Genomic DNA, 21,585 nt, shown 5'->3' with positions numbered 1-21,585 from the left:
TGTTTATGTCCAACATTTTGTCGTGCACGGCTACATTATGTAAGAATTGAGATAAACCCACCAAAAATTGTAAGGTTGCTTAAAAGAACAAAAAATATATTGTAAGGATGGCTGACAATGTGTAATAGTTGCATTTTACTTGACATGAAATCTTGAACTCGTGTCTTGGGTGAGACGCTATAATACTTTTCTCATTAAATTTAAAACTATAAGTGCCCACGACAACAACTTAATAAGCAAATTAGCCATTAACACCAAAGTTCTTGGCACAAGGTCATGTGATTTGTTTAATTATGGATGTTGACAATTTGGACAGAACTTAAAAGATTATAATATCAAAAGACATAGTTAAGCTCCATATTATGATTTTACTTAAACTTTGCTCGTAGAAGTGTCAATGTGTCATTTCCTTGTGGGTTATAAATTAGTCTTTTTTGGTTTTGGTGCCACGGTATATTTCTCAAAGTGGATGCTTTAAGCAAAACCATTAATACAAATAGGAAGGATGAACAAAAAAGGTTGGATACATGACCCAACAAGAACCATTACTCGCACATATTACAACGTTTTATGGGAAAATGAATATATCACCACAGCTTCTCCCTTTTCTTCTAGGCAAAGTTATGTGTTTAAAATATGTGTAATAGCCATCTATAGATTGCCTTTGCTCCTACTTCAACTCAACAATGCTTTATAAGAGTATTAACATCAGACACATGATAAAGGTAAACCAACTTGCACATAAGATTGATTGAGCTCGAGCCAAATACTTCAATCGGACCTCCAATTTCGACAAAGACAGTGAACTTTGGCAAGAGAAGCCATATAATCGTCAGATCTGGCATCAGCAAGGAAATTGGATTTATATTGTTGAACTGTTCATTAACTGCTAAGCTAAACAATTAGTTTTACTTCAAACCTTTGTCCATACTGAGACTGGCAAGCAGCAAGGATATGAAGTTTGGCTGCATCAGGTTTCTTCTGCAATGGGTGAAAAATAGCTAGTCAGCAATCACAGCAGGTTGCTTCTGCAATGAAGTTCAGTTATACCCATAACTCCTCAGTGACCTTTCAATATTTTTGCAGGAACACTTGATCAGATTCAGTTGAGATACAACATGTGACACCAAAAGAACATCTAAGAGAGTTCTTATAGTTTGAAACAAACCTGAGATTCATGATAGAGTCCAGCATATAGAGAAGCGTAGAAATAATCACTATCACGGCCATTTGAAAATGCAGCAACAAGCTAGGCATTAAGATCAATCACTTGAGTCAGAGGAAATTCTTGGTATTAATGGAACTAGCTAGACCTATATAAGAAACAGAAAATTATCTGAAGACCATTAAGGTAGCTGTCTCAGTCGCTTAAAGGGTCTGCACTTTAAAGTACAAAGAATATATGGGAAAAGAAATCAAATGCGTTCTTAAACAATTTTCAGTTATTCAAATTAACCTCCTGCTGAGAAATGGTCCAAAGGCATGAGATGAAGCAGAAGAAAATTGCACTCTCAACATCTCATATGAATTAATAAAAGCCATCCAATAAGCAAACCTAGAGAGACATGAGAATATATTGGGAGGTGCAAATAAAAGAAATGCCTTTTTAACCTTACGAACTACACAACTAGCTCGAAAAAGAAATGGTTTGGTCAAAGAATAAAAGTTCCACTCAACACCTTTTCTGGATCACCACCATCTTTAAACATGTTATAGGCTGCTAGCATGACAGGTCTTGGATCTCGACCAACCTGCATTAATCTATTATGCAGTTAGAAGAATTTTATTGAAGTTTTCACTCAATACAAGAGAGTAAAAAGCACTTCAAATAATGTCAGCTAGAATAGCAAATTTCCTATAAGATACACTCAGTTGTGCTCCTAAAGAAATCCAAAAGACCTGGTTAAAAGTTTAAAGCCTAATTTAACTTCATCAATAATCTTTCTCAGATAAAAAACCTTATTGTAAGAAGTTGGCACAAATACATTCCGAGTATGCATCAGCAACCTTCCTATTCATGATAATGTTCCTTGGTATCAGTAACTTGCCTCAAGAAATCGTTCCCTTGCTTCATTAATTCCATATAATTGAGCTTCACAGAGAAAGCACCAAATGGATTCCTCTGTATCATTTGGATTCTGGGCAACATCTAATCGGAACTGCTCTGCCCCTTCTTCAAACCTGTGCATAAAAGATACCCAGTTTAATCCTTGACATGTCTCTTAACCAAATCAATATTTAACATTTTACCCTCAGTTTGGGGGCCAAGAAAATGGAGCAACAGAATTACAAAACAAAATTTTGAGCATCATGCATTCTGTTAATGTTTTTTCCTGAAAAATCTTGGCTAAAGTGATACACTATTCATTTTCTCTACATAATGTAATTCTTCGTGCTTCAAAATTTAAACATTAACCTTTGAATTTCTACATTTTCTCAGCACCCAAAAAAAAAAATATGGAAATAAGAGCCATCAAAGAACTAGTACCTATCAAGATAGTAAAGTGATAGCCCCCTTTGCCAAAGATCTGATAACAACCATAGCCAATACTATGTAACTTAATTCAACAATTAATATCCCAAAACCACCAAAAAGAAAAAAAACTTGATCAAGAATTATATAGACTTACATGCCTTCTGGCGAGGATCCAACTCAATTGCCTTATCAAATTCTGCTAAAGACCCTGAAACATCACCCTTAACAATAACAAAGCTGTAAACTTCTAATACCAAACTATGAGAACAGGTGTAAAGAGAAACAACACTATATGTAATATGGAGAAGAATTTACCTTCCTAAAGAGTAGCATTCCACTTCGAATCGCGGCAATGGCTTCACGGGGATTGTTACCGCCAGTTATGGCATCCAAGATGCCAGAAACTGAAGGAAGGAACAGTCTTCTGGTGCTATAGAACTGTGAGCTTGTGCAGGTTTTGAATGAAAATGGTGGTGGAGGGGTTATATAGGTGTGAGTTATTGAAGTAATTGTGCTAAAGAAGAGTGAGCCATTGTGGGTTTTGAATGAAACTGAAGGGGAGGTCATAAATGGAGTGTACTGTGAGGAGGGGGACATGGAAATGGAGGGTTTGAGGTTGTGGGTCATAGCCGTGGAGGAAAAAGAGGCAATGGGTATATGAGAAATTTGAGTTTCAGAGTAGAAGTGGAAAATTGATTGAGATTTGAGATTAATGGGTCACTCAATTTCGATGGCTTAGTGCAAAGCTCTGGACCTGCGGTTAGTGTGAAGGATAAGACGCCAAAAGCCAGCTGACTGTGTGGTACACTGATAGTCTGATACACGCAAGATTGTCAGCTGGGAATTTTTCAATTTTACTTTGGCTTTTTTACGCATCACTACGTACTCAGGTTATAATTCCGTTTGGACTGCACTATCGAAGTTAAAACGGCCCCTTCAAGCAAATAATCAAACGGTGAGCTTTGATTTAAGAATTTTTAATTAAATTATTTTTTTTTTTTTTGACAGTTTTATGTTAAAATTTTTTTATTTTTTGACTTTAACGGATTTATGTTATAGGACCCTTAGAAAATAGTTTTTAAATAAAGATAAATGATGTTTTAAAATTTATAAAAAAATTCTTTTAATTCATAATAATTTATAAAAATATTCTTTTAATTTATACATTTTTTTTTAATTTATAAAAAAATTCTTTTAATTCATAATGAAATTATTTTTATGATTTGAAGGGTATTTTCCTTCCTATAGTGTAAAATGAGTTTTATAAATGCTACATGTTCCACCCAAAATCTTAGAGTTAAACCTAACATAAAGTCATCAAAGAAAAATAAAAGAACTTAATTAAAAACCATAAATCACTAACAGTCTTAGTCTAAGAAAGATCCATAAAATAAACTAAACTCTAAATCTCCTTAACAAATCACTCTACCACTTTAATTCTAAAAATTTTAATTTTGCAATGTCACATTTTCATCCAATTTTGTTAATTTTTTCGAAAAAAAAAAAATCAAATGACATGTGCCTTATTTTTCAGGGACTTTTTTGTCATTTCAAGCCTAATCATATTTCCATTCTTTCTCTTTCTTTCTCTCTCTCTCTCTCTCTCTCTCTCCAACTCCATGGTCGGACAAAACAGCCACACCCATGACCTTGATGTCTAAATTTGCAGTAAACTAACAAGCAGATCTTGAGGCTTGAGCTTGATCTTCTAGATGGTCTGGTTTACTTTGCCATAGCCTTTGAAGAGGTTGAGGGAATCCATGGCTGTGCTCTGTTTTGTGGGCTTGGATGGGTGTGGCTGGACCATGGAGTTGAGAGAGAGAGAGAGAGAGAAGAGAAAGAGGATTAGGCTTGAAATAACGAAAAAAACCCAGAAAAATGGGGCACATCACACGTGGGTCTCACACTTTCACATGGTTTTTTTTGACGAAAAAATTGACAAAATTAGATGGCGGCACGTTGCAAATTTTTTAAAATTAAGATTGTAAATTAATTTTAATTTTAATTTTAATTTTAATTTAGATGATGAACTGATGAAGTGTAAATGAAATCATAATTCAAATGTGTGACTTGTAAAAAAATCCTTTTACTTTTATCGAGTCTTCAACTTATTTTTCTTTCCATAGCAAAAAAAAGAGTTTTTCGCAAACAACAAATGTAAAAAGAAAAATTAAAAAAATTTAGAAAGAGTTGCTGATAACATTTGACAGCGATTTGGTAGGCTCGGAGATTCTGTTCAGGTGGTGTTCACATTTTGATTAAGGCCATAGTGGGGACCTATTGACATCTCCTTTTTCCTAACAATAATAGGTTGGACCCTTGGAAGGTGCATTTTGAAGTTAGGGTTGCATAATGTAACTTACGCACCTAACAAGAAAATGATCTCCCTCCTTTTTCCATAAACACTCTAATCCTAACTTGACCCACAATTTTTAGAGGCCTCCCATGTTGGATTGAGACTCTCTGCCCTTAATATCATAGTCAACTTAACTTACATATCATTTGGGATGAGTGGCTTCAAATTTATAAGGTCTTTATTTAAACTATTATAATATGCATATGTAGTATGGTTTTTTAGAGCGGATGACCACACTTTTTTTCTTTACGGATTTTTAATATCAATCGATCAACTAAGACTTTGATCACTCGACATTGTATTTTATAATTGGCAACTGTTACAAGTTACTTTCTTCGTGTTTTTTACTTTATTTTTTGACGGATATATCCTTACATTATTTAAAATCGTATATAAATAACCAACAAACTAACTGTTAAACGATAAAAGCCAAAAAAATAAAAAAGTTTACACTGTCGATCGCTCGAAATAGTAAAGATTTTAAGGCAAATGTATATTTTAAAAGATAAGCCTGAAAAAAAAAAAAAAAAGAAGAGTCCTTTAACATTGGGGTCCCGTGTTGAGCCAGTTGCAGATACATAGCGTGTAGCTAGCAGTACCAGCTCATAATGTGTTCACGGTTGAGTACTTGAGTTAGATCATCATGTTGTCATGATACTTGACCACAACCTAAAATCTGTTCACTTCATCATGTTGTCATGAATCTCATGACATTGACCGCTGCCAGAAAAGAAAATGTGGTCATATTAACGATATCAATAGACATGACCCCCTAAAAAAAAAAGGACCCTCTAATTTGGTACAAAGCAATATAGTATAAATACATATGGTTCCATGCGGACATTATCAAACTAGTTGAATTACAATATTCTGATTTCTGAGAGAAATGAATTTGGATCAGTTGCCTGAAGACTGCTTTGCACACATTCTCTCACTTACATCTCCTCGAGAAGCATGTCGTTGCTCGTTGGTTTCGATGTCGTTTCGTTCTATGGCTGATATGGATAGTGTGTGGGAGAAGTTTTTGCCATCAGATCTTTCAGAAATTCTGTCTAGATTAGTGAGTCCAATGGATTATTCCTCCAACAAAGACTTGTTTATCAGGTTGTGCACTCCAAATCTAATCGATGGTGGTAGGAAGGTAATTAGCTTCAATTATTGATTCATTGCATTTACTCATTATCAATTCATTCATAGAATTGTATCTATAAACAATTAAAACTTTTTACTTAGACCACATTCTTGTATTTGTGTATTACATTGTGTGTATCACAAATAGGAGTGGATTTTAATACACAATGTAGTATAAAAGTGGGGTATAGACTATTGAACCTAAAAACCAAGGGCAAGTAAGAGGAAAAAATTGAAAATTGTTGAGTCAAGACTGCCTATGCATTATATGATTGGTCAAATATTAACTATATATATAGGCATCTATATATATATAGGGTCTATAATTGGTCCAATATTTGAGTAAATATTATTGCATTTGCAACCTCTGGCAATAAATCAAGAGAGAATGCCCGCATCACCCATGCATGACAAAGTTGCTTTTGCATTAACAGGCGGTGGAACAAATATGAATTCTTTAAATAGAAAAATTCATATTTGCTTCATTGCCTGCTGATGCACTAGTAGCTTTAGAATGCTTTACCACACTCATCTATCAATAAATTAAATATATTTATTTAAGCCAAGTACGCAACATTAAATTTGGTATGGACCCCAGTTTCACTGATATCCTCATTGTATAATCAACAAAGGTCTTGTTGGTTAATTTTGAGGGTTTTTTTTTTTTTCCTTAATTTGTTTCTCTTGTTCTGAAAGACAAGATATGAATATAATATCAATCAATCCCAATAATAGTTTTCTGATAGATATGAATGGCACAGATGTTATCAATAGAGAAATCAACAGGTAAAAAATGTTACATGTTAAGTGCAAGGGATCTTTCAATTACATGGGCATGCAATCCTCTCTATTGGACCTGGAAACCTCACCCTGAATCAAGGTTAATTAATTTGCACTACTCCTATAGTCATACCCTTATATCTAATTTCATGAATTAATTTTATGACCCTTTTAAGTATTAATTCAGATTTGCAGAGGTTGCTGAACTCAGAACCATCTGGTGGCTGGAAATAAATGGCACAATGAACACACGAATGCTATCACCAAAAACTGTTTATGGTGCATATCTTATTGGCAAGTTGGCTGACCGAGCATATGGATTGGACTCTTTACCTTGTGAGGTTTCACTAGAAGTTGGTAATTTCAAGTCACAAGGTTCAGTCTACTTGAGTACTACTAATCTCCATGGAAGCATGAAGCAAGCTCATGCTTTAGAAACACACGAACGTTTTTCAAACCGAAAACCAACATTTTCGGAAGGAGATGATGGCCGAGGAGGTGGCGTTAGCGAGCGCAAAGATGGGTGGATGGAGATTGAGCTGGGGAAGTTTTTCAATGATGGGTGGGATGATCATAAGGATGTGAATATGAGCCTAAAAGAAGTGAAGGGTGTGCACCTTAAAGCTGGCATTATTGTTGAGGGAATTGAGCTTAGGCCAAAACATTGAGGAAAGTTTGAAAAATTGGTCAAAATTAGTGTCATTAGTACTCGAGCTCCAATCCAGAAATGATTAAATCTCTTTGAGCACAGATCGACGTTTGGGCCCTACTCAACGAGAGCTCGACGACTGGTTTTAAAATTCTGAAAAAAAATGACCAAGTCATTAACGGAACCAAAAAATACTAGTTTTAGAAATTTTCCAAAAATTAATTGAATGCATATATTATCTGTAGTTGGCTTTAATATGTGGAAGCATCTGCACACAATTTTTGTTCCATTCTTTTTGTAGTGGAATGCGATTCTTCTATTTTTTGTGTGGATGGTTGAATTTGCGAATCAAAGTGGAATAATTTTAGCTTTTTTCGTTCCTAATAATAAATTGTTTTTTGGGTTCTGAAATTAAATTCATAAAGAAGAGCCCAATGGCCCAAACAACTAGGCTGACTCTAGCCCAAACAAGCGAAGAGGAACCCACAAAGAAAGGGAAGCCCAAAGAAAAGCGGTAACCAAACAAACTAGAAACCAGAATCAACTCTAGAAAAACCAACTGGGAAAAAAAAAACAAAAAACAAGAGTCTCAACTCTCAATAGAACCCAGAAGACTACAGAAAAGCCAGTGAAAATAAAACAAGGACTTAAGCTTTGAAGAACAGAATAGTAAGTATGTTTTAATTGTTCTGAGAAATAAAAATCTTAAAAACTAAAGATATGAGATTAATCATCGAAGACAACAATGACAGAAAGAATTAACGATGAAGCAGAGCATTACCTACTAGAAAATTAGAAAAAAAAAATTAAACATTATTACCATAAATTTATCATAAGCAAATGAAAACTAACATCAGAGAGAGAATGCTATGTTGGCTCAGATATCTGTGAACAAAGCCTGATCCTAGACCACAAGAGGTCTCATAGAGCTGGGATTATCACAATCATCATTGCAAAAAATATGGTAATCATGGTTAAAAAAAAAAAAACCCCCACATCGGAATTTCGGAAAATCATTGAAAATTGGAGAGAAAACAAGTTAGAAAGAGACGGCTACTGTTTCGTAATCCTGGATGAGGAAGAGCGTCTGCTAGGGTTTGCTTAAGAAGGCACCAATGATTTTTTTAATTTCCAACTAAAGCCCTAAACATTGCACAAATTACAAATTTTACCTCGCAAGGGCAGACCAATGGCAGTTGACAAGAAGTCAAGAACTGGACCCTTAGTCAGAACTGGGCTTCGACAAAAAAAAGTCAGAACTGGGCCTTGGCCCAAATCCAGTGATATCTAAACTCAGAATTGTTACTTCCTAATAAGAAGAGCCCAAGAGGTAACTTAGTATTCTCCTTCTTAACTAAGGGCTAGTTTGACAGTGTTTTTAGAACTCTTAAAAATGCTTTTAAATAGTCAAAAGTCTTTTTGTTTGAGTTTGGCGAAAAAATAAAAAGCACTTTTGGATTAGAAAAATATTTGGAAGTACTTCATGAGAAAGCATTTATCATAATATAAGCGTTCTTTCAGGCATCTTAAGTCGTTTTTTGAGAATTTTAGTTTGTAACTCTATGGATTTTAAATGTTTATACTCTTGTTGTATTTATAATTGTACCTAGTGACATTCCAAGTCATGTTATAACGATTCTCAAGTCGATCCTTAAGACATATGAAATCGTTCTTTAGTGCATCTTAAGTCGTTCGATGGGAATTTCAATTTATAACTTGAGAAATTTTAAATGTCTATATCTTTGGTGCATTTCAAATTGTACCTAATGACATTCCAAGATATGTTTTGACGGTTCCCAAATCATACTCTAGAGTTTCTCAAGTTATTCCATAGGGTATTTGAAGTCGTTTCTTAGGGCGTCTCAAGTCGTTCCTTGAAAATTTAAGTTCGTAACTCGAGTGATTTTAAATGTTTATACCCTTGATACATTTCAAATTGCACCTAGTGACATTCTAAGTCATGTTTTGACAGTTCTCAAGTCAAATCCTAGAGTTTCTGAAGTCGTTCCTTAGGGCATCTGAAGTCGTTCTTTAAGGCATCCAAGTCGTTCCTTGAAAATTTCGTTTGGTAACTCGAGAAATTTTAAATGTTTATACCCTTTTTGCATTTCAAATTGTACCTAATGTCATTCCAAGTCATGTTTTGACGTGTCCAAAAACATAATCTAGAGTTTCTCAAGTCATTCCTTAGGACATCTAAAGTCGTTGCTTAAGGTATTCCAAATCGTTCATTAAAAATTTCAGTTCACAACTCGAGGGATTTTAAATGTTTATACCCTTGGTGCATTTCCAATTGTACATAGTGACATTCTAAGTCATGTTTTGACGGTTCTCAACTCATACCATAGAGTTTCTCAAGTCGTTCATTAGGGCATCTGAAGTCGTTCCTTAGAGCATCCCAACTCGTTCTCGTTCTCGTTCCTTGAGAATTTCAGTTCGTAATTCGAGATATTTTAAATGTTTATACCCTTGGTGCATTTCAAATTGTACCTAGTGACATTCCAAGTCATGTTTTGACGGTTCCTATGTTATGCCCTAGAGTTTCTCAAGTCATTCCATTGGGCATCTGAAGTCGTTCCTTAGGGCATCCCAAGTCATTTCTTGAGAATTTCAGTTCGTAACTCGAGAGATTTGAAATGGTTATACCCTTCATGCAATTCAAATTGTACATAGTGAAATTCCAAGTCATGTTTTGACGGTTTTCAAGTTATACCCTAGAGTTTTTCAAGTTGTTTCTTACGGCAATTGAAGTCATTACTTAGGGCATTTCAAGTCGTTCCTTGAGAATTTCAATTCGTAACCCGAGGGATTTTAAATGTTTATACCGTTGATGTATTTTCAATTGTACCTAGCGACATTTCAAGTCAAGTTTTGACGGTTCTCAAGTCATACCATAGAGTTTCTAAAGTCGTTCCTCAAGGCATCTGAAGTCGTTCCTTAGAGCATCTCAACTCGTTCCTTAAGAATTTCAGTTCGTAACTCGAGAGATTTTAAATGTTAATACTCTTGGTGAATTTCAAATAGTACCTAGTGACATTCAAAGTCATGTTTTGACGGTTCCCAAGTTATACCCTAGAGTTTCTCAAGTCGTTCCTTAGGACATTTGAAGTCGTTCCTTTGGGTATCCCAAGTTGTTCCTTAAGAATTTCAGTTCGTAACCCAAGAGATTTTAAATGTTTATACATTTAGTGCATTTCTAATTGTATCTAGTAACATTTCAAGTTATGTTTTGACAGTTCCCAAGTCATACTCTAGAGTTTCCCAAGTCGTTCCTTAGGCCATCTGAACTCGTTCCTTAAGGCATCATAAGTCGTTCCATTAGAATTTCAGTTCGTAACTCGAGGAATTTTAAATGTTTATACCCTTGGTGCATTTCAAATTGTATCTAGTGACATTCCAATTCATGTTTTGACATTTCCCGAGTCATACCCTAGAGTTTTTAAAGTCGTTCCTTAGGGCATCTCAAGTCGTTCTTTGAAAATTTCAGTTCATAACTAAAAGGATTTTAAATGTTTATACCCTTGGTGCAATTCAAATTGTACATATTGACATTGCAAGTCATGTTTTGATGGTTCCCAAATCATACCCTAGAGTTTCTCAAGTCGTTCCTTAAGGCATCTGAAATCGTTCTTTAGGGCATCCCAAGTCGTTCATTGATAATTTCAGTTAGTAACTCAATGAATTTGAAATGTTTATACCATTGGTGCATTTAAATTGTACCTAGTGATATTCCAAATCATGTTTTGACGGTTCACAAGTCATACCCTAGAGTTTCTAAACTAGTTTATTTGGGCATCTGAAATCGTTCCTTAGGGCATCTCAATTCGATCATTGAGAATTTTAGTTCATAACTCGAGGGATTTTAAATGTTTATACCCTTAGTGCATTTCAAATTGTACCTAGTGACATTTCAAGTCATGTTTTGACGGTTCCCAAGTCATTCGAGAGATTTTAAATGTTTATACCCTTGGTGCAGTTTAAATTATAACTAGTGACATTCCAAGTCATTTTTTTTATGATTTCCAAGTCATACCTTAGAGTTTCTTAAGTCGTTCCTTAGGGCATTTGAAGTCGTTCTTTCGTGCATCCCAAGTCATTCTTTGAAAATTTCAGTTCGTTACTTAATAGAGTTTAAATGTTTATACCCTTGGTGCATTTCAAATTGTAACTAGTTCGTGACATTTCAAGTCATGTCTTGACACTTCCCAAGTCATACCATAATATTTCTCAAATAGTTCATTAGGCCATCTCTAGTTATTTCTTTGGACATCGCAAGTCATTCGTTGAAAATATTTTGTTCGTCTAATTGTTTGATTAGAGTTAGATATGCAATTGATTTATGATTTGGCTAAATTTTTTCTATGATGATCTATGAATAGAGACTTAAAAAATAGACGGTTCGAATTGTTGAAAAACTATATGAAGTTGGCTTATTCGCTCATTCGCTCCTTTGCACATTTAACACTAAATGTAGAATCTCACAGCTAAATGGGCTTGTGTATATATATAGTGATTGTCAACATTTAAAAATTAAAAGTGTAATTTTACTGACAACAATATAGAATAATGAATTGATTGACTGGGAAAATAAACCCATCTACCCTCTTTTCAAGCTTTTCTTACCAAATTTCCAAATTAGTTGTGTTGTAATTTTTGGTTGATTATATAGTTTTCTAACAATGAAATGGTGCAATTTTATTTAACGATAATTAGGCTTGGTTTATTTAGAAAATGAGTTTTTAGATGAAGAACAGTGATGTTTTAAAATTTATAAAAAAATTATTTTAATTCATACTAAAGTTTTTTAATTTATAATATATATTTTTTTAATTTATAATAAAGTCTTTTTTAATTTATAAGAAAAATTTTTTAATTCATAATGAAGTCTTCTTTCGATTTGTATTTCCCCTCCGCTCAAAATTTCAGAATTAATATCTAATATAAAACTGTTAAAAAAAAATAAAAGAAATTGATTAAAAATTTTAAATCACTATGATTTTCGTTTAAGAAAAAGTTGAAAAACTCCTAAAAGTACTATACTTTAAGTCTTTTTTTTTTTATTTATTTGATAGGTTCAATTTGATTAGATTAAGATAGATTATTTTAATATATATAATAGCATGTAATGATTAAAGGCAGGGAATCATCCAATCCCTTCTTCAACAACTTCTTGTTTCCGCCACCTCCACGGCTCCACCTGAAAATCTTAATTAAACTCTCGCCACCTGTCTCTCAACTTTCCCACGAAAACACACACTGTTTTCTTTTTGTCGTTTCTCGTATTATATTCTCTCTGTTCATCGGACAAAACATGATCAAGTGTTTTATGGAAGCCCAAACTCCATCCAAAGATCTCACTCACTGCTCTCCCACTCTCACCACGACATGTCGTCGAGTCCCACCGGCTCCGGAATTTCCTGCCACGTGTCCTCGACAAGAACTCTCAGCGACATTTCGGATACGGAGACCGTCAAACTCGGGTTGGATCTTGTTTCGGCCGCCAGGCGAAATATCGGGTTCCTGAGGACTGTTGCCGACTCTCACTGGCTTCACCAAACGCCAACGCTCATTGAAGCCATAAGAAGGTCGGTCAACTCAACTCTGAGCTTCTTTCACCAAGTAATCTGATCGGACGGTGGATGTTAAAGTACTCTGTCGGGTTGCTGGTTTTGCAGGTACAATGAGCTGTGGATGCCGTTGATTTCTGATCTGACGGCGGAGTCAACGCTGCCTCCTATGGTCCATCCTCCTATAGACATTGAGTGGGTTTGGTTCTGTCACACACTGAATCCGGTAGGCAACGTTGAAAGTTGAAATTTTTTTTGTTTTTTGGGAAAGTTCCGATATTTTCTTTATTTTCCGAGCGACCAAACAGAATCTTGACAGAGGGTGCTTGTAGGTTTCTTACGGGCAATACTGTGAGTCGAAGTTCTCAAAACTCATTGGAAAACCAGCCATTTTTGACGAAGAGAACGAAGAGTACGCATTGGTAAGGTGCAGAGAAATATGGGTCAGAAGGTACCCAGATGAGCCATTTGAGAATGAAACCGATTCAGATGTGAAGGTTCCATATGTGGCCAATGAAGAGCTTTTGGAGGAAGTGGGCAAGCATAGATTTTTGTATTCCAAGTTTTCAGAGCCATACAGGTCTGAAATTGTGTATTTGATAGCAGCAAGGCAAAGGTACAAGGGGTTTTTGTTTATGGTGCAGAGGTCCATTGATTTGTGCTCTCCTTTGGTGCCTGCCTCTGATATTATGCTAATGTGGCTCACTCATCAGGTGTGTTTCTTCCTTAATCTCTGCCTTTTGGGTTTACAATCTCTTCGGTTTCAATTTTATTTTATTTTTATCTTGGTGTGGTGTGAGTGAAACAAGGTAAACGCATTTGACTTTTTTAAAGGTGGGTTGAGTTTATTTTTGAGTGTTAATTCTAATTTTTAGCAATTTAGTTAGCTGAGAATTATGACCATAATTAAAAGATTGAATTTTTGTCGTTTCGTTTAATTAAGTCTTCGCAATTTTTTTCCCCAGAGTTACCCAACGGTATATGCTGAAGATATGAAAGAGATGGAGGGTGATTTGGGGAAGGTGGTGACCATGTGGGACACTGTGAAGGAAAAAGAGGTGGAAGAGACCAAGAAGCTTTGGGAGAGGACCTTTGATCAGCCATATGAGAAAGCTGGTGGAGAAATAGCTTTGGAGTTGGATGGGGGTGTCTCATTCAAGCCGCCAGTTTACTGGGAGGTATCAGACACGGATGTCAACACCAAATACAAGCCCATGCTCCCTAGGTTCTTACTTGAGGTCAGTTTAGCATTCTTTTATTCTCGAATTTCATCAAAATCTTATATAAATTGAACTAGCGAAGACTTGTAAGTCAAGCCAGCTATGTTGATCCCAGTTTTGTTAGTAAGTATTACGCTGATGGCACCTTGGTACCTCAATGTAGGTCTGTATGTTTGTCAGGCTTAGGGCTGATACAAAGGCAATGCAAGAGGATATGAAACGCGATATCCTTTGTCTTCGAATGGTGAGGTGTCACAGTGAGTTAAAGCTTGAAAAACCAGTCTCCAGCTTTTCCCATTCATCATGGCGAAAAGCTTGGCATCTCTACTGCGAGTTTGGAACCAAAGGAGTCATATTTGAGCATCGTCGGCGTGGTGGCAACTGTTTTAAAGGAAGTAGCCTGCAAGGCACCGTTACATTCAATTGGAATGACTTACTCAGAGCACCCTCTCTGACTTTGGGAAAAGAAGTTCAAGAAGTGGAAATTATTGCTTCAATAACTCCACCAGTTCAAGCACCATACCTGTTGAAGTGTGTGCCAGACCGTGTCACAGATAATTCTGGGGCAATGGTATCGGATGTGATTCTGAGAATGAACCAGTATCGTCCCCAAGAAGGCCGGTGGTTGTCTCGCACTGTTCTTGATCATGCTGGGAGAGAGTGTTTTGTGATTCGAATAAGGTTAAGTGCTAGCTAACAACTTGTTTTATTTCTCAGGGGAACGACAATTTCAATTCTTTTGAGAGAGAGGACTTTTTGAAAGACCATTAATTGTATCTATTGCTTAATTAAAAGAAATTGGATGATTAATTGTAGGGTGGGAGAAGGATTTTGGAGAAGAGGGGGCGAAACTCCATCAGCTGTGAAATGGGAGGATAGAATTATAGAGATTCGACAAGGTTCTTGGTCTTATGTTGCTGGTTCCATTGGTAGATGCCCTGGTATGTTGTATATATTTTTTTGCAGACACTCGTGGGATAAAGGTGCAAAACATTGAAGAAATAGGAATTAAATACTAGAAACCAACCTGCATTAGAAATAGGAATAAATACATGCAACCAACCTGCATATGAGGTCAACCATATTGTGTAGTTTCCGACAAGATCATGCTTGTTCCATTCTGGGCCAATAGTTGAGTGAGGGACACTTGAAACTAAAAGGACATAAAGGAAGAGTCCACAAATCAGTACTTTAATCTTGCTTTTCTCCTCAGCAAACTAGACTAAGTAGTTAATGTCATTTCTTCTAGGCAAGCATCCTGATCTGTGACTTTCTTAAATATATAGAAAAACAAGAGGAACAGAGTTTCCCTTGACTTTATTGTATGTTCACATAGCATTCTACATGGGCTTCTGAGAGATTACTTTTTGTTAAAGATGGTGCTTCATTCATTTCTTTGGAATCAAATTGTAAATTTCTTGTTGCTGTTGCCATCTAGTACAGAGAAAGTGGTAGGAACGGCCATACCAAAAGAACCACCAGAACAATGGAATGCTGCATGGTACTTTTCAACAGGAGATGAATTGATGTTACGGTGGGAATTGTCATCATCAATATCAGGTCTGAGTTTCTGTTTAAAAAATCAAGCTGCAGAATCAACGGTAGGATGGCCATTTCTTTTCTCCATAGCATATATAAATGTATCTGTAATTCTGTATGTAAATTCTCATAATGGTTTAATAACCAATCACATATTGCAGGTTAAGCTGTTGAGAGGACGGAAAATGCAATATCAAGTAAAGAAAAAAAGGTCGGTGACCAAAGATGAAGAATGTCGAAATGACGAAGAAGGCAAAGAGGAGGAAGAAGATGATGAAGAAGAAGAGGGATTTGTAACACTTGTTCGGTTTGCAGAAGATGATCCAGTTGGAAGAGCAACGGCACTTTTAAATTGGAAGCTATTGGTAGTAGAGTTGTTGCCTGAAGAAGATGCAGTATTGATGCTGCTTCTATGCATTGCTATACTAAGAAGCGTATCAGAGATGAAGAAAGAAGATCTCGGATGTTTGCTGATTAGAAGAAGACTAAAGGAACAAAAACTTGGGACTAAAGATTGGGGTTCTGTAGTACTTCACCCTTCCTCATGGTCTTCATATATTTCTTCACCTCACCTTCAGCCTTGGTATTGGAATGCAAAGGCAATTGTAACATCAGAGGGTGCAGCTCATATTACTAGGCAACCAACTATTACTCATTCACCAGAGGAAGGTGGTGATAAGTTGTACAAACGAGGGATACTTGCATGACACGATGAGCCTTTTTTGTATTATAAAAACTTTGGGATGACCATATACACACACAATGTTGCATGATATATCATTCAGTTGCATATTATTTTATGAAGAATGTGCTCCTTCCATTTGAATTAAAGAATATACTGGTCCAAAAATTGTTGTTTAAGATGTATTGCTAGAAATTTTGGCTTAATTAAATGGAAAAGATGCTGGTGCATTAAGATACGTACATAACAGACACCCTTAAAAACCTTGTGACATTAAAAGTCTTATTTGTGGGTATAGTTTGGGCCTAAACTATAGTATTAAGATTCTGGATTGGGCCTTAAAAAACTGGACAAACTGGAGTCTGTTTCTAGAGAAAATGGAGGGAGGATCCCTTGATTGTGCACTCAACGTTCCAGTCCAAAGTAGCAAGGAATATTGGAGCATGCCCTCAAAAGAAAGCATATTATATAACTTGACTGTGTCAAGAGAAAAAGCACAAAAGAAGGTGAATTAATAACTCCAAGCACGGAACCTTTCCTTTGAAAGCAAACCATTCCTCATTCCCTCATGTATAAATAAATTTTCTTCCTTTTAAAATGACCATGAAAATCATCTCCCATCCCAAATCCTAACAGAGCCAAACAAAGATGGGCTTACCCAATTCTCTGCTTCTTCTCTTTACACTACTTTCATGTTTATCTTATGGAATTACTCATTCCTCACAAGACCCAAACCCCTCCATTGAATCTCTGGTCATGCAAACTTGCACCCAAATTGAAGACCAAAATTCATGCCACACAAAAGTGCAAGCTGAGCTCCAGAAAATAGTCCCTGATCCTCAAAACGCTGCTTCTTCAATGCTAAGTGCTGCGCTTAGGCACACACTCAATGAAGCAAAGTCTGCAATCCAAATGATCACAAAGTTCACTGCCTTATCCATCAGTTACAGAGAGCAAGTAGCCATTGAGGACTGCAAGGAGCTCCTAGACTTCTCTGTCTCCGAGTTGGCTTGGTCCTTGGGTGAGATGAACAAAATCCGAGGCGGTGACCAAAATGTTCACTACGAAGGAAACTTGAAAGCTTGGCTGAGTGCTGCCCTCAGTAACCAAGACACATGCCTTGAAGGGTTTGAGGGAACTGACAGACGTGTCGAAAGCTTCATCAGGGCAAGTTTGAAGCAAGTCACACAGCTCATTGGTAATGTTTTGGGGTTGTATACTCAATTACATACCTTACCCTTTAAGCCTCCAAGGCAGGGAAATCAGACTACCCCAACAATCACAAGTGGTTCAGATGATCATGATCATAATTTCCCAGAATGGATTACTGAGGGTGATCAAGAGCTGCTTAAATCCCATCCTCAAGGTATGAATGCACATGCTGTTGTGGCAGCAGATGGGAGTGGGCAGTACCGTACAATCACAGAGGCTGTGAATGCAGCTCCAAACTACAGCAGCAGGAGGTATGTAATATTTGTGAAGAAGGGAGTTTATAGGGAAAACATTGACATGAAGAAGAAGAAAACCAATATTATGTTTGTTGGGGATGGGATTGGACAAACTGTGGTCACGGGTAACCGGAATTTCATGCAAGGATGGACCACATTTAGAACTGCAACAGTTGGTAAGTACCTTAATTCCCATACCTCATAATTACATGTCACTTTAATTTGAAATACATTTACATATAAGTTGAGATTTGAATTTGATGAATATGTGAGTCTCTTTGAATTGAGCTATATATTCTTATTTGTGATTACTTCAGCGGTATCCGGGAGGGGATTTATAGCTAGAGACATGACATTTCGAAACACGGCAGGGCCTGAAAACCATCAAGGAGTGGCGCTCCGAGTTGACTCAGACCAATCGGCCTTCTTCCGGTGCAGCATGGAAGGTTACCAAGACACCCTCTATGCTCACTCTCTCCGGCAATTCTACCGCGAATGCAACATCTATGGCACCATAGACTTCATCTTCGGCAATGGCGCAGCGGTCCTCCAAAATTGCAAAATTTACACCCGAGTCCCGCTACCATTGCAAAAAGTGACCATCACTGCCCAGGGGAGGAAAAACCCGCATCAGAGCACCGGGTTTACGATCCAGGACAGCTTTGTTCTGGCCACCCAACCCACGTACTTGGGCAGGCCATGGAAGCAGTTCTCCAGGACTGTTTTCATCAACACTTATATGAGTGGTTTGGTCCAGCCTAGAGGGTGGCTTGAGTGGTACGGTAACTTTGCCTTGAGCACTTTGTGGTATGGTGAGTATAGAAATTATGGGCCGGGTGCATCGCTATCCGGACGGGTCAAATGGCCCGGTTACCACATCATCAAGGATGCTGCCACCGCTAATTTCTTCACGGCTGGCCGCTTCATTGACGGGATGGCGTGGTTGCCCAAAACGGGTGTCAAGTTTAATGCAGGATTGAGTAATTAATTAAGTACTACATCTTAGTAAATATGTGGTTTACAATATTATATAGATACTGTAGTAGTATTCTTGAACCTTTGTAAGGATTTCTGATTATTTCTCATCCACATGCTTATCGCATGCATGGAAATCGACTAGGAATGTTTATTTATTTTCACTTTTATTTTAGGACAAAAGGAATCCCTAATTTTACTCATTATTTATTTGTATAATGTCACACATGTGATATTTATGTCTAAATAAATGACAGATTTTTTAATTTATCCTTCATTGTAAAGGAAACCTAACTATATATAATGACATGTTTAATGAGAGATGCCTAAAATTAGTGGATTTTACTCTTCTTCTTTTTTAACGGTTATAAAGTTTACTTTTTTTTCCGACGTGCGTTTTTCACCTCCCATTTTTCTTAGAAAAAAGGTAACAACATCGTAGCTTGGCATGGAATCTTCTTTTCCCTCCAAGCCTCATGTTTTGCGACTGTTATAACTCCCACTAACCAACTTTTGAATCCATCTTTTCTTTCCTTTTTTCATCTTCGGTTACAACAATACTCTGTCTTTCTTTCTTCACTCTTATTATAAATACACAATTCCCATATGCCATTCCTCAAATCTGCAGTGAGGGCGCAAAGCCTTCCCAATAGGAAGAAGAAGAAGAAGCGCGCCACCATCACCTGAAGAACCTTCTCTTATATACGCTTTAACATTTTGAGCAGCTCTTTCGTGCCTCAAGGGAAACTTAATTTGCGATAAACAGAGAAAAAAAGGAAAGTGGGTTATTAATTGATTCATTTTCATCTTTCTTTTTATCTTTTGGTCTCCCTTGAGGCACAAAGAGCTGCTCGATCAATCGATCGTTGATTGAAAATGGGGCACGGGGACAATGATTTGAAGAGTAGGAAGAGATTTCTGATCATTGGCGTCTCTTCGATTTTATTAGTGGCCATGGTGGTGGCCGTGACGGTTGGTGTGGGCTTCAATAGTGTTGACATCTCCAGCCACCCGTTGTTTGGCACCAAAGACAGTACCGAAACCAATGGGGTATTTTCCTCCATGAAAGCAATCAAAGCCATCTGCAAGGCCACGGATTACAAACAGGAATGTGTGGATAGCCTCCACTCTGCCGCCGGAAACACCACCGACCCGGAAAAGCTCATCCGGGTCGGGTTCACGGTTGCAATGGAAAAAATCTCTGTGGTCTTGAAGGAGTCGAGCGTGTTGCAAGAGATTGAGAAGGACCCGAGAGCCAAGAAGGCCCTTGACACCTGCAAAGAGCTGCTGGGATTGGCTGTGGAGGAGCTGGAGCAGTCTGTCCATAGATTCGGGACGTTTCAGCTCACAGAATTCGACGAAATGCTGATGGATTTGAAGGTGTTTCTCAGCGCCACCATGACATACCAAGAGACCTGCTTGGATGCGTTTGAGAACACGAGTGCTGCTAGTGGGGAGAAGATGAAGAAATTGTTGGAAAACACTATGCATCTCACCAGCAATGGCCTTGCCATGGTTTCGCAAATCGCGAAGGTGCTCGTAGACTTAAAGATCCCGGATCTCAGCCACCGCCGCCGCCTCCTCTCGGCGGGCAATGATCTCCCTACCAAGTGGTATTTTCCTGGAGTCAGAAAACTCCTCGGGATCAAATCAAATCTTGGGAAATTCAAGCCTGACTTCATTGTGGCCAAGGATGGGAGTGGTGACAGCGACAGCATCACCCCAGCACTCAAACAAGTCCCCAAAAATGGCAACAAGGCCTTCGTCATCTACATCAAGGAAGGTGTCTACAACGAGTCTGTCAGGGTTAACAAGACCATGACCCATGTGGTGATGGTCGGAGATGGTGCCGATAAGACCAGGATCATTGGAAACAACAACTTCTGGGATGGCACCCCCACCTATCATACCGCCACCGTTGGTACGTATCTATGTGGATTTCAAATTTTTGATCAATTAAAATGAATTTGCGTGTAATTAGAGTGATGATCGTTGATTTAATTATTGGGTATGCACAGCTGTTCATGGATCACACTTCATGGCATTGAACATTGGGTTTGAGAACAATGCTGGTCCAGAGAAACATCAGGCTGTGGCATTGAGGGTGAGTGCGGATCAGGCAATCTTGTACAACTGCTCAATGGATGGGTACCAAGACACGCTCTACACACACGTGGAACGCCAATTCTACCGCGACTGCACAATCTCCGGTACCATTGATTTCGTGTTTGGGGATGCTGCTGCCATCTTCCAAAACTGCACATTCGTGATCCGAAAGCCACTGCCCAAGCAGAAGTGCATTGTGACTGCTCAGGGCAGGAAAGACAGGAGAGAGCCAACCGGGATCATCATCCAAAACAGCACCATCACCGGGACGCCTGAGTACTACCCACTGAGGCATGAAAACAAGGCCTACCTCGGGCGTCCATGGAAAGAGCATTCCAGGACCATCATCATGGAGTCTTACATTGATGATGTGATTGCGCCGCAAGGTTGGTTGCATTGGGAGGGGGACTTTGCGCTGCGGACGTGCTTCTACGCTGAGTTCAGGAACGCAGGGCCCGGCCATAACAAGGCATTGCGTGTTAATTGGCGCGGGATCAAGAACATTACCCGCCGCCACGCTGCAGATTTCACACCTCCAAACTTCTTCAAGAATGATGCCTGGATTAAGCTCTCTGGAGTACCTTATGTCCCCGGCCTCACAACTACTCACCGCAGGACAAATGCAACCTCAACTACTTCATCTTGATCTTCAGAGG

General features: G+C 37.7%; 4 protein-coding genes, 1 non-coding gene and 1 pseudogene across 6 annotated transcripts; 4 read left to right on the top strand and 2 right to left on the bottom strand.

Moving 5' to 3' along the window:
* Window positions 1–506: 506 nt before the first annotated feature.
* LOC147281089 (Tetratricopeptide repeat (TPR)-like superfamily protein) lies at window positions 507–3,290 on the bottom strand. 2 transcript variants are annotated; one of them, XM_086247419.1, is made up of 8 exons: window positions 2,792–3,290; window positions 2,631–2,697; window positions 2,489–2,528; window positions 2,049–2,181; window positions 1,680–1,751; window positions 1,169–1,249; window positions 920–981; window positions 507–838 (listed from the first exon to the last, which is right to left on the bottom strand). In XM_086247419.1, the coding sequence occupies exons 1-8, from the start codon at window positions 3,101–3,103 to the stop codon at window positions 772–774; spliced, it is 834 nt and encodes a 277-aa protein (XP_086103545.1). In that variant the 5' UTR covers window positions 3,104–3,290; the 3' UTR covers window positions 507–771. The 2 variants fall into 2 exon arrangements, with proteins under 2 accessions (XP_086103545.1, XP_086103546.1); XM_086247420.1 differs by lacking the exon at window positions 507–838 and having other exon boundaries at window positions 928–1,068.
* Window positions 3,291–5,698: 2,408 nt separating this feature from the next.
* On the top strand, window positions 5,699–7,738 carry LOC147281088 (F-box protein PP2-B15-like). The gene is made up of 3 exons (XM_086248609.1): window positions 5,699–5,973; window positions 6,725–6,843; window positions 6,931–7,738. The coding sequence occupies exons 1-3, from the start codon at window positions 5,719–5,721 to the stop codon at window positions 7,409–7,411; spliced, it is 855 nt and encodes a 284-aa protein (XP_086104735.1). The 5' UTR covers window positions 5,699–5,718; the 3' UTR covers window positions 7,412–7,738.
* Window positions 7,739–8,261: 523 nt separating this feature from the next.
* Window positions 8,262–8,353, bottom strand: LOC147281087 (small nucleolar RNA snoR69Y). The gene has a single exon (XR_015123205.1). It is a non-coding gene; the product is annotated as a small nucleolar RNA snoR69Y (small nucleolar RNA).
* Window positions 8,354–12,564: 4,211 nt separating this feature from the next.
* On the top strand, window positions 12,565–16,544 carry LOC147281086 (enolase (DUF1399)). Its single transcript, XM_086247518.1, has 8 exons — window positions 12,565–12,977; window positions 13,068–13,185; window positions 13,292–13,672; window positions 13,925–14,197; window positions 14,343–14,860; window positions 14,996–15,120; window positions 15,623–15,780; window positions 15,880–16,544. Exons 1-8 carry the CDS (start codon window positions 12,778–12,780, stop codon window positions 16,423–16,425), a joined length of 2,319 nt encoding a protein of 772 aa, XP_086103644.1. The 5' UTR covers window positions 12,565–12,777; the 3' UTR covers window positions 16,426–16,544.
* Window positions 16,545–17,020: 476 nt separating this feature from the next.
* On the top strand, window positions 17,021–18,991 carry LOC147281085 (Plant invertase/pectin methylesterase inhibitor superfamily). The gene is made up of 2 exons (XM_086247199.1): window positions 17,021–18,024; window positions 18,166–18,991. Exons 1-2 carry the CDS (start codon window positions 17,049–17,051, stop codon window positions 18,834–18,836), a joined length of 1,647 nt encoding a protein of 548 aa, XP_086103325.1. The 5' UTR covers window positions 17,021–17,048; the 3' UTR covers window positions 18,837–18,991.
* Window positions 18,992–19,699: 708 nt separating this feature from the next.
* On the top strand, window positions 19,700–21,575 carry LOC147281084 (putative pectinesterase/pectinesterase inhibitor 28 pseudogene; annotated as a pseudogene).
* The last annotated feature ends 10 nt before the right edge of the window (window positions 21,576–21,585 follow it).

This window comes from Dryas octopetala, chromosome 6 (genome assembly GCF_963921425.1).
Source record: "Dryas octopetala chromosome 6, drDryOcto1.1, whole genome shotgun sequence".
NCBI classification, from domain to species: domain Eukaryota; kingdom Viridiplantae; phylum Streptophyta; class Magnoliopsida; order Rosales; family Rosaceae; genus Dryas; species Dryas octopetala.
Note: the sequence above shows the minus strand (reverse complement) of the source record. Positions and strands in the feature narration are given on the sequence as shown.

Coding starts and splice junctions, on each gene's coding strand:
- LOC147281086 (XM_086247518.1), top strand. CDS start 12,778: ATGTCGTCGAGTCCCACCGGCTCCGGAATTTCCTGCCACGTGTCCTCG. Junction 15,121..15,622: donor TTCCATTGGTAGATGCCCTG/GTATGTTGTATA, acceptor CATCTAGTACAG/AGAAAGTGGTAGGAACGGCC. Junction 15,781..15,879: donor ATCAAGCTGCAGAATCAACG/GTAGGATGGCCA, acceptor CACATATTGCAG/GTTAAGCTGTTGAGAGGACG.
- LOC147281088 (XM_086248609.1), top strand. CDS start 5,719: ATGAATTTGGATCAGTTGCCTGAAGACTGCTTTGCACACATTCTCTCA. Junction 5,974..6,724: donor TAATCGATGGTGGTAGGAAG/GTAATTAGCTTC, acceptor TGAATGGCACAG/ATGTTATCAATAGAGAAATC. Junction 6,844..6,930: donor AAACCTCACCCTGAATCAAG/GTTAATTAATTT, acceptor GTATTAATTCAG/ATTTGCAGAGGTTGCTGAAC.
- LOC147281085 (XM_086247199.1), top strand. CDS start 17,049: ATGGGCTTACCCAATTCTCTGCTTCTTCTCTTTACACTACTTTCATGT. Junction 18,025..18,165: donor ATTTAGAACTGCAACAGTTG/GTAAGTACCTTA, acceptor TGATTACTTCAG/CGGTATCCGGGAGGGGATTT.
- LOC147281089 (XM_086247419.1), bottom strand. CDS start 3,103: ATGACCCACAACCTCAAACCCTCCATTTCCATGTCCCCCTCCTCACAG. Junction 1,752..2,048: donor CAAGGGAACGATTTCTTGAG/GCAAGTTACTGA, acceptor AGATTAATGCAG/GTTGGTCGAGATCCAAGACC. Junction 839..919: donor CAGTCTCAGTATGGACAAAG/GTTTGAAGTAAA, acceptor TGCTGATGCCAG/ATCTGACGATTATATGGCTT.